The sequence below is a fragment of the Ornithodoros turicata genome, chromosome 1 (genome assembly GCF_037126465.1).
Source record: "Ornithodoros turicata isolate Travis chromosome 1, ASM3712646v1, whole genome shotgun sequence".
Classification (NCBI taxonomy): domain Eukaryota; kingdom Metazoa; phylum Arthropoda; class Arachnida; order Ixodida; family Argasidae; genus Ornithodoros; species Ornithodoros turicata.
Genome location: NC_088201.1, coordinates 72,635,333 through 72,647,136, shown reverse-complemented (window position 1 = coordinate 72,647,136; position 11,804 = coordinate 72,635,333). Strand labels below are relative to the sequence as shown.

At 47.8% G+C, this 11,804-nt stretch overlaps 1 protein-coding gene across 1 annotated transcript in view; it reads right to left on the bottom strand.

Annotated features, from left to right (window-relative positions):
- Window positions 1–593: 593 nt before the first annotated feature.
- Window positions 594–11,804, bottom strand: part of LOC135400678 (uncharacterized) — a 53,698-nt gene continuing 42,487 nt past the window's right edge. The window contains exons 2-3 of the mRNA XM_064632517.1: window positions 4,637–4,839; window positions 594–1,115 (exon numbers count right to left, since the gene is read on the bottom strand). Coding sequence (XP_064488587.1) covers window positions 765–1,115; window positions 4,637–4,839 — 554 coding nt within the window. The 3' untranslated portion in view covers window positions 594–764. The remainder of the gene's footprint in view (window positions 1,116–4,636; window positions 4,840–11,804) is intronic.

Genomic DNA, 11,804 nt, shown 5'->3' with positions numbered 1-11,804 from the left:
CCCTGCTTCGTGTATGTCATTACAAGCACCAATTTTATATCTTGGTACACTTATGCGGGTATTTGAAACATTCCTACAACGATTCATTCCCCGCTTCACCTCCAGCAATGGGGTAGAGTATCGCCCCAGGCGATGAAACTCCCCACCCGTCATCCTGAGATAAAGTTGTGTTGTTGTTTGTTCCTACAACGATTACCATGCCAAATAAAATTTTCTTAATGTTTCGCACAAGTAACGCATAGAAGTAAATGCGCAGGTGTCGCCACTGTGTGACAACGGCAATTATGGCTTTTGGATTTTTTTTTCTTTTGGGCCTGATTGGCAGTGTTCATGCTTTTTTTTTTAGGGGGGGGGGGGGAGTTGTAACATCTTTGGCGAGGCGTTAGGGGGTGCGGGGAGGATCCTTGGGATAGCAGTCCTGGTGAAGCAGCGTAATACCTGACGCCCAATTTGTGAAGTGGAGTCATGTGAAATAACGGGTTTATCGCCATGCTTCGAAGTTTTTCATGCTTTTTTTGCGTGTTGCCATTTTGCTCGCATTTCTGACCCAAAAACACACACACACACACACACAAAGAAGCAGTAGTCGTATCATTTCTTCTTATGTTGAGATTCAGCATTCAACACATTTTAATAAAGATCGTAGCAGATTATTTGAATCGAATTTAAGTAAATTATTTAATTGAACGGAAACTCAAGATTTTCCACCAGCTGTTCTTCGACAGTACGATTCTGCTGTATTCATTCTCTCGCGATTTAATTGCTCATAAGCAACCCGCTCGATCGAAGACATCCCGTAAGGCCGGGTCGTTACACGTTTCAATTAAAGCCTGAGGAATGGTGCCTGTGAGCACCTCGTGGAAAGTGTCTCTGGCCAGTTGAGCGATAGGAAACACGTACGCGTCAACATCCTTCTCCTCTATGGTCACGGTACCAATGTCCATATCCAAGTAGTGGCTGGCGTAAACATGCGTGTCTCTGGCTGTGTAATGTAGCCCTAATCCAAAGCGCACGTTTTTTGCCGCCACAATCAGATGCAGCCACATTCTGTCGCCGTCTGAGCTCTCGAAAAGGTCGTAGCTCCTCAATGCCAGCAGAGGTACTTCAAGATGAACCTGCAAGATAGCACGTGCGTTCTTTAGTGGCTGCTATAGCATATACGTCCTCAATGAGGAATTCCAATGGTTGAGGAGCGAACTCGCGAACACGACATGCTATAAATGAAACGGAATAGCCAACCACCGTTCCGAATGGAGGGGGGGGGTTGTTTAAACACTGAAAAGAAGGGGAAGGTTACCCATGATGTAGGCTTGCTACTACCAAAAACAACGGGAAGGGGGGGGGGGGGCGTAACAATTTGGCTACCCCAAAGTCTCTTTGGTCACTCTGCTCGGCCCAGCCCTGCACAACCAGGGGGCGGTTACGACTGTCCTCTTGAGCTTTCTTGATGCCTCCGGCCTCTCGGCAAACCTCTAAGGTCCCCCTTTTTTTGTGCGTGCGCCCGTGTGTGTGTGTGTGGTTTTTGTTTCCCTTGTTTTCTTTCTTAAAGGAATAGCAAGTCGGCCTACGCCTGACAATAAACCTTTTCCCCTTCCCCTTCATGATTTTCTGTGTCTCTGCTGCTTCATCTCCCTTTTGTTTGTTTGAGTATGTTTTTGGGAATAGCAAGCCCACATCATGGTTAACCTTTCCCTTCCTTTTTTTTCAGTATTAAGAATATCCCCCTCAAAAAAACACACACACAAATAAACAAAAGGAAGATGATCGATCGAAGCAGCTGAGACACAGAAAATTAGGAAGGAACATCCTGTTTTCAACGAACAGGGGACAGTATGACTGGGCATGATGGTGGTCGTGGTGCTTCTGAAAAAGCTCGCCGTTGTCTTCCTCACAGAGCTGGGCAACGTCTCGACTAACTCTATGGGGGAATGTGCGTCCTGGGCCGACTTCTAAGGGAACTGTGCCGGATATGTCTGACACACTCTGAACATGACCGCGTGGTACGCTGAAGGCCAACGAATGCACAAAACACTCTGAGGCAAAACACGGTAGGCGTACGCCTACCGTTTTCAACAAGTCAAGGCAGATAACGATATCATCCGAGATGATAGTTGGCTAGGAGCGTGCTTTGCGGTGAAGTTCATTTTTAAGAGTGAGTGACACCGTTATTACTCCCGATTTGTGGAAAGCGCAGAGCGTACTGCTCCGTAACTGCATGAATGTCACAAACAGGAGTACGCCTCCTGTTTTCAACAAATTAGGGGAGAGAACGATGTCATTCGAGATGATGGTTGGCTAGGTGCGTGCTGTGCAGCGAAGTTCGGTTTTAACAGTGTGAACATGATTTGCATAGCAAAGGCAGTGATGCGTATTGTACTTGCTCTCCTAATACGTATTTTCCGGTGCATAACGCGCGCATTACACAGTAAAAAAGTGGTCTGAAGAGGTCCTGCGTGTTATCTAACTGTGCGCGTTATACATGGAAGTATTTTCATATATACACTCTTAAAAATGAACTTCACCGCATAGCATGCTCCTAACCAACTCTCATCTCGAATGATATCGTTATTTGCCCTGATTTGTTGAAAACGAGAGGCGTTCGCCTTTTTTGTGACAATTATGAACAGCATAAGTGTCACAAGAAAGGCGTACGCCTACCGTTTTCAACAAATCGAGGCAGATAACGATATCATTCGAGATGATGCTTGGCTAGGAGCGTGCTATGCGGTGAAGTTAATTTTTAAGAGTGTATGGTCAGTTAACAAAGCCAGTGAAAGGGCGCTGGACTTCATAAAAATTAATGATGCTGATTAAGGATGCTACTGAGCAGTCAATAATACTGAATTCATGTCAGAAGGCTGGCGTGATTGAGAAGGGACGCGAAACTATGTTTCAAATAAAGCATACAGGGTGTCCCAGAAAATGTGTCATTGAATTATAATAAAAAAACTACGCCACCTAGAATCATGCGGTCAACAGCATTTGTTCTTATTAGGTTTTTGCCACCTCCTAATGTGAATGTCATGTACTCCAAGTTTAATTATGTAAATATTTGCGAACTGAACTCGGAAATTTGCCAAGTAAAGGTCACTTTTTTACCCCACCAATATGAAGAGCGTGCCGAATTCACACAAATTCGTGATAATTCACAGTGATATTCACGAGCTATCCCATCGGAAAAAATAGCTGAATATCGTGCTTTTCGGAGCACCGGACCATAGCGCGCGATGACTTTTTGAGCGCAATCGCTCTCAGTGCGACGAAAGGAGGTTCCGAAGCCAGCCCACAGAGTGATAGTAGAAAAAGTAACAGTTCCTAAAATTGGGAGAGGGAAAGCATTATCCCATCGGAAAGTCGGACGTGATAAGCCGTGCCTGTTTTATCTCTTTCTGCGATGTTGGGGAGGACTGGGTTTCCAACCTCCTTTCGTCGGACTGACAAAGACTGTGCTGAAAAATTCATCGTGCGCTATTCTGTGCGACCTCCGTTAAGCATGATGTTGGGCTATTTTTTCCGATGGGATAGCTCCTGAATATCCCTGTCAATTATCATTAATTTGACTAAATTAGACACGCTCTTCACATTGGTGGGGTAAAAAAGTGACCTTTACAAGGCAAATTTCCGACTTAAGCTCGCAAAAATTTACATAGTTAAACTTACGGGTCATTCAGCTCAAACGTCCCAATGGCGTGGCTCGACCATCGCCGATTTTCGTGAAAAAAATATGTGTCGTTCTCACTGACGTACATACGTTCTGTGTGAAATATTTCCTTTGGGATCCGCACGGAATCGCCGCTAGGGGGCTTCGAATTTCCGCTCCGAATCCAAAACCGTAATGCGTTTGAGCAGGCGCAGAGGGTGAACGGCTTTAGATATCTGAAAGAATTCAAACGGGACGCGCATCCGAAAAGTTCAAACAAGTTATCATCGGATTTGCAGTCCCCGCGAGTGGAGAAATAGCGAGCTACGCTTCCGCGAAAGAGGGGGAAAATCGAACGAATTCAACGTTTTTCTAAAAAAAACACCATGAGTAGAAATTGCTAAGTTATATTTTTTATTTGTAGGGGCCTACCAGTACATTCCACCAAAAAAGTTGGACGCCAGAAAATTAAACTTTTAGGCTGTAAAAAAATGCGAAAGTCTGTAGTTTTAGGAAAAATTGAAAACTTCGCCGAAGAAAAAGTGCCATTGGCGGACGTTTTAAAGGAACGAAATGTCCGCACAAATGTAGCATAGTTTCCCAGTTATAAGGACAAACAATTTCTCCAGGGTGTTTTTTGTTATACGACCGCGACGAATTTTTAAGTTCACCCTGGTGCGCCTCTCGCGACGCGACGCACGGGATGGGTTGCCTTGCGGCGCCCTTTTCATTCTGCACAAAACTCAGCGCAGAAACACTGGCCTTGACAAATTTCAAACCGTTACTGAACTCTGATGCACGATTAAGCATTTATGAGACTGACGGTGGTCCTGGCCTAGAAATAATAATAAAGCAAGCAAGGTTTCCCCAACACCCATTTGCGGCCCTCATAAAAGGGGCTTTGGAGCAAACCCGTTCCAAAGCTGCGGAGCGCTATCTCTCTTAGCCCACTCATAGGAAAATGAGCATTTTGCCTACTTGTCAGTCTCTACATACCATTAGTTCCGTAACTGTTCGTTGCTTCTTCATGTTTGCTTTGAGTAACATGATGTCGTAGAAGCCGATCACGCTTCCGTACTTCAAAGTGAGTGAGTTGCTGTTCATAGACTCCGTGTAGTCCCACACTGAGCAGTTCAACATCGTAGGCGCTTGGCTCAAGAAATGTACCAGGACTCTGCCACACCACTCGGCATTTTCGTCTGTTAAGAAGATAGATAAAGATTGACAAATAATGAATACGTTTGAGATGGCCTGACGTAATTTTCGCTGTTCAGTAAGGTATTCACGCAGTTTAGTCCATAGTATAACATCGTGTGCCATCGCGTTGTATTTTGTATAGCATGCCGCAATTCACTTCAGCTTTGCTGTTCAATTAAACTTAGCTTGAAAAGTAGAGTAATGTGTTGCCTTTTTTCCTTCCTAAAAGAAAGACAAAAATACGAAGAACATTATGTTCCACGCCAGTACACCATATCCCAAAAGTTTTCTCCAGAAAGTAGAAACCCCCGCCAATTAGCTTTTGCTTTTTAAGCATCGCGCTTGTCGAAGGCCTTTTCTCGGTACTTTCGCTTCTTATTCAGCGACGTTTCCGCACGCTACATTGTGCTCCAATAGCATCCGGAGGATGTCTCCCATCCGAACTAAGCCGTCCCGATAGATAAAGTATAAAAATGCCGTCAAGTCCACGAAGAGGATAGTACTGTGGTACTGGGGTAGTCAGACCGATTTAGTCGTGACTCATCTGCGCATTTTTTCTATCCATCATCATCATCATCATCATCATGAGGGAGCCATAGTAAAATTCAAACGGTTAGGGTAATCCAGAGATGGGCATATACATTCTTTTACTATTTAAATGTAAATACAAAATACTTTGTTGAAATGGGTATTTAAATAGTCCTTATAAATATTTCTCAACGTGAGTATTTCAATACAAAATATAAATACAGTATTTAAATACCGTAACTCCTACCATAAATATTGTGAGGAAAATGTCATCTGGAATTACAGACATAACGATGATCATAACAACAAATCAGTAACAAACAATAGCATTTATTTGTTAGATTATCGTGGCGATTTTGATATTAGAAGCTTCTCGGGGACTGTATCTTTTAGGCATCTTCTGTTCGGGCGTACAATCAGATTCGCAAAGGAGAACAGCATCTCCACATGTGCCGATGTGCTTGTATTAAATTTGACGAAGATTCTTTGTACAGCGAGGTAATTGGGTAGTCGCAACCGTTGTCCGCAACAACACAGACAGTCTCGAAGAACTACTTCACTCTCTTCCTCCTCCCTACGTGCTCTGCGGGGACTTTAATGCCCACAACGTTATCTGGGGAAGTACGCGCTCTGATGCGAGGGGCCGGCAGTTAGCGTATCTGTTTACGCGTTTGGATCTGTGCCTCCTCAATGATGGGTCACCAACATTCATTCAGGCAATGCGCCTGTCTTCGTGCTTGGACCTTACGGCAGTGTCTTCATCTATAGCGCGGCGCTTCTCGTGGCAAGTTGGTGCAGAACTCCTTGGCAGCGATCACCTCCCTGTGCTGATTAACATTCGTGGTGCGCAGCGCTCCCCACTTACACGCTGCATCAAGAGCTCCGACTGGAACGCCTTTCGGTCCACCCTTGAGTGGGCCTTCAGAGACCAGCAGCTAGAGCATCTGACTTCTTCCTCCTTTGCTGAAGTCGTAACCGACGCGGTGACTCGCACTACAACGGCGCGCCGTGTCCCCATCGCCTTCTCAGCTATTGATGCAGAGTATGAACGGTTGCGTGCTATTCGTCGTCGGGCTGAACGGAAGGCTCGTCGTTCCGGTCTCCCGTGTCACATCGCTGAAGCACGACGCATTCAGAAGGCCATACAGAGACACCTGGCCACCCTTGCAAGAAACCGCTGGCGGCGCTTTGCGGGCTCTTTATCTCCGCGGACGCCACTTTCCAGAATATGGAGCATACTCAGGGCACTCTCTACACCTGTTGCTCAACGGCGCCCCTTTCAAGCACTCGCTCTAGCAACCTCACGCTCGGAAATCGACGTTGCAAATGAATACTGTGCCCGTCTAACGTCAGCTTCGATGTCTCAGGGATCGTCAGCTCGTGCCATCCCGGTCGTCCTGGAATCCTCGCAGGAGCAATGTCTGGATGTCCCGTTCTCCTTCATGGAGTTGGAGGCTGCCCTAAGGAAATCACCCCCTCACACCTCTCCTGGGCCTGACTGTATTGCGTACAAGGCCCTCCAAAATCTACCCCTCCATGGCCGACACGCACTCCTTAAGCTCTACAATAATTGTTGGCGGGATGGTGTTTTCCCAGCAGAATGGAAGAATGCAATGATAGTGCCGCTCCTGAAGCCAGGCAAGTCTCCACACGCCATTGATGCCTTCCGCCCAATTGCCCTCACCAGCTGTGTCGGGAAGGTTATGGAACGGATGGTATCCGCACGATTGAACTGGTATTTTGAGAGCACCCGATTCTTTCCTGAAGCTATGGCTGGTTTCCGGCAAGCGCGGTCCGCGATTGACAATGTCATCGATCTCGTCTCCTCCATCCAGCAAGCAAAGTCTGATGGGCTCCTAACGGCCGCTGTCTTCCTGGATGTAGCGAAAGCATACGACAGTGTTCTCCATAATGTTGTAGTCGCGTCGCTTCAAGAAGCTGGTGTGGGTGGCTGTACCCTTACCTGGTTGCAAGCCTTCCTCTCTGACAGGTCTCTGTTCGTACGCACAGCAGATGGTGACAGTGCCAACTACTTTGTGCATCGTGGAGTTCCACAAGGGAGCGTCCTCAGCCCGCTCCTGTTCAATGTCATCCTGGCACATCTCCCTTCTCTTCTGCCCAAGCATACCAATATCACGATCTATGCCGATGACATTTGCATATGGACCTCTGCAGCGCGCCGTGATGCCATTCAGCGTCGTCTGCAACGTGCCTTAGACCTTCTTGTGGCACATCTTGCTGACCGTGGGTTGTCGGTCTCGCCGGCTAAGACAGTAGCTATGACATTCACGCGGCGCTCCTTCACCAAGTACCCCCTACTGCTAGCTGACTCTAGACTGAACTACGTCTCGCATTATCGGTATCTAGGCATCATCATTGATAGGGGACTGACATGGTCGCGGCAGATCAACTCCCTTTCTGCTAGCGCCCGCATCTACTGTAATGTGCTCCGGCACCTCTGTGGATCCACATGGGGCCCGTCCTGTGCTGACCTCCATCGTGTGCACTGCTCCCTGTTGCTTGGCGTTATGCGCTATAGCCTGCCTGTCCTTTATGGGCTCTCCAACACTTACGAGCGGGAGCTGCTCAATATTCAAGCCAGAAGTCTCCGTCTCTGTTTGGGAGTGCCAAAGACAACCGAAACCTTCTCTGTTTTGGCGGAGGCACGCGAGCCATCGGTGCTTATTATTCGCGATAGTGTCGCCTGTGGTATCGGCGAGGCATCGTCATGATGGCTCGAGGCGCGTGCAATAAAAGGTTTGGGAATGGAACGATGGAGTCAGGCTGCGTAACTGGGCTCTGCCCTGTACATTCGGTGTAAGACACCACACCATATTTTGGCGACGAGCGGGAACTACTTACAAGACGGGAACTACTTACGACTTGCTACAATGTCTGGTCTTCCGCCGCCACCATTCTTTCTTCAAAATCCTGGTAAGCCTCCGCAAACCTGGCTGTCATGGCGGAAATCGTTCCAGAATTACCTCATCGCAACTGGACTGGACAGTGAATCCGCAACGCGTCGCAAGGCGATTCTTTACCACTGCTTGGGAAGCGAAGGTCAACGGATCTTCGATTTGCTACCATCGGGTGATCCTTCAACTACATCATCAGGTTCGGGAGACTCTACTGGCCAACCGGATATTTTCGCAAAGGCTTTGCACACGTTGGACGTGCACTATGATGTCGCGACAAACGCAATCGCCGAACGGCATAATTTTCGACAACGTCGTCAACAATCTGGTGAAACGACGGACGACTACCTCATTGCACTTCGTCAGCTAGCTAACAGCTGCGATTTTGGATCCACATGCGACGCAATGCTCAGGGACCAAATTGTGGAGAGTACGAATGTTCCTCACCTCCGTGAGCGCTTGCTGCTCGAAGGCTCTGGCCTTACCTTGGATAGGACTCTGGCTCTCGCGCGTCAGTTTGAGCAAACACAGAAGGAAGTGAAACAATTCCACAAGTACGAAGAAGATTTCACTGTACAAGAAGTTGCCAAGCGACGATTCAAGCAGACTGCTAACAAGCAGTTCCGAACTGGTAACAGACCATCGGCACCGACGTCAGGCACACATTGCTTTCGTTGCGGGTCGGCGGATCATCTCGCGAACTCACCTTCATGCAGAGCAAGAAACAAAAAGTGTTTGGCTTGCAATAAGATAGGACACTTTCGGTCGGTCTGCCGATCTTCTGGCCGAGTTCGTACATTAGCTTCGGATCCGAGCACTTCTGGGTCGACCTCGCAAGACGACAGCCCAACAGTACTCCAACTTGCATCACCCGAAACGAGGCGCAAGACTGGAATATATCTTACAGTAAATGTTGAAGGCACCAACGTCGATTTCCTGTTGGATACAGGTTCGTCAGTATCCATTATTTCTGCAGCAATTTACAACAAGCACTTCTCTGGCATTACATTGAGGCCGACGTCCATCAACCTCTTCGACTACTCAAGAAGCCGCATCGCTATACTCGGTTGCTTCCCAGCATCGGTAACCCACAAGAACCGCACAGTGTCTGTGATCTTCTACGTCGTTTCGAGCGGTACAACTCTACTGGGCCTTGACGCGCTCACCGCACTGGAACTTAGGATCGACGGGCTCCACCTTACGTGCTCAAACACAGTATCTACTCCATTACCGTCAGTACTCGCTTCAGATTTCGAACACCTGTTTGATGGTACGCTAGGAATTGCAAAGAACTACGTGCACAAGGTGAAAGTGCGGTCGGAAGTCAAGCCCGTTACTGGTAAATTGCGACGGCTACCGCTCACAGTTCGCGAACAAGTTTCAGACGAACTGCGACGACTAGAAGAGCAAGATATAATAGAGAAGATTACTGCGTCGGAATGGGTATCACCAATCGTGGCGGTGAAAAAGAAAGATGGCTCCATCCGCCTTTGTGTGGACCTCCGGGAGCCAAACAAGGCAGTCATACCAGATTGTTTCCCCTTGCCCCATACAGATGAACTGTTAAATGCCCTGTCTGGAGCTACGCGTTTCTCCAAGCTCGATTTAGCTTCAGCATATCATCAAGTTCCTTTACATCCAGACAGCAGGGATCTAACAGCATTTATAACCCACGATGGCCTCTACCGTTTCAAACGTGTATGCTTTGGAATTGCATCCGCTCCGTCAGCGTTCCAGCTTATGATGTCACTCCTACTGCAAGGCTGTCAAGGAGTATTATTCTATATTGACGACATCATCGTGTACGGGCGAACTGAGCAGGAGCATATGGACAACCTTCGAGCAGTTCTACAACGACTTTCGCAAGAAGGCTTGCGGCTCAACCACAAGTGCATTTTTGACGTCCCCGAACTGACTTCCTTAGGACATACTGTGAGTGCTCGAGGGCTCTCACCTTTGCCATCGGCTACGGAAGCCATCGAGAAAGCCCCTCCGCCAACCGACATAAAATCTCTTCGGTCATTTCTTGGCCTTGTCGGTTATTATGGCAAATTTCTTCCGCATTATGCACAGGTCCTGGAGCCACTGAGGAAGCTCTTGAGAAGTGGAGAATCATTTTCCTGGACACAAGAAGCAGAAGAGTCTTTCATTCATATCAAATCAATGCTAGCTTCATGTCCCATTCTCCACATGTTCGACCCCCGTCTACCAGTCGTAGTAAGCACCGATGCTTCTTCTTGTGGTTTGGGTGCCGTTTTACAGCAGCTGCAGGATAACCACCTGCGCACTGTTGCTTTTGCATCCCGAACGCTGTCTGCCCAAGAAAGGAAGTATTCTGTAGGCGAACGGGAAGCATTGGCGTGCTTGTGGGCGTGCGAACACTGGCACGTATACCTATGGGGACGACCGTTTACACTACGCACCGACCACCAGGCTTTGGTCACACTCCTGGGTTCACAGGGAAGTGGACACCGGCCCCTTCGCATCTCACGGTGGACTGCTCGGCTCTTCTACTACAATTTCACCATCAAATACAAGAAAGGCGACCAAAATTGCGTCGCGGATGCCCTATCCAGGCTACCGTTGCCTGCTCAAGATAGCTTCGACGAGGAAGTTGTCTGCGTAGTTTCGTCTGCAGTATCAAAAAACGAAATGCAGGAAGCTTCACGAGTCGATCCTTCGATTACTGCTGTTGTCAAATTCATTGAAGACAACTCGTGGCCTTGCGCCAATTTACCGACATCACTGCTTCCGTTTTACCGTTGTCGAGATGAGCTTTCTTCCGTGGACGGACTACTACTACGAGGAGATCGCATTGTCGTTCCTCAGGCTGTGACTGACCGGCTCCTAGCATCTGCTCATGACACCCATTGTGGTATTGTCCGCACGAAGCAGAGGTTGCGAGAGTACTACTGGTGCCCAGGCAAGAATCTGGAGTGGGACCACTTCGAAGTGGATTATCGGACAGGAACCACTTGGAATGTGGAACCATTCAATGGCTGGGACCAGTTAAAAGTGGAACCAGTTTCACGGTGGTACCACTTGTAGTGGAACCAATGGAAATTATCCAGTGGTCCCCTCTGCTAAGTGGTCTCGGATCCGACCACTTAGCAGATGGGACCACTAAATGCATGACCGAAAGTAATGCGTAGAAAAGCACATACTGTTGAAGTAAATATTGTTTATTCTGCTATGAGCATACACTAAGGATAAAGAAATAATCGATACATCTCTCACGTACTAAGTCGCACACGGGTAATCACTCACTGCGTTCAGACGAGGCATGTGCTTGTGTTGAATTTGCGATGCACTCACGGACAACAGGGAACATGGCGTTTTGTTGACCACCTCACACCTGTATTTTCTCAGAGAAGATGACACCTCCGTCCATGTAGGTCGCGGCATGTACCATTTTCCTCTTCACCAAACGATCCTAATCTTTATACCCGTTTGGCGTTTCATCGTCCGGTTCTTCTGCGGACGCTGTGTCTTCCTAGCGTCGAAACTTCTCCGAGATATCGCCA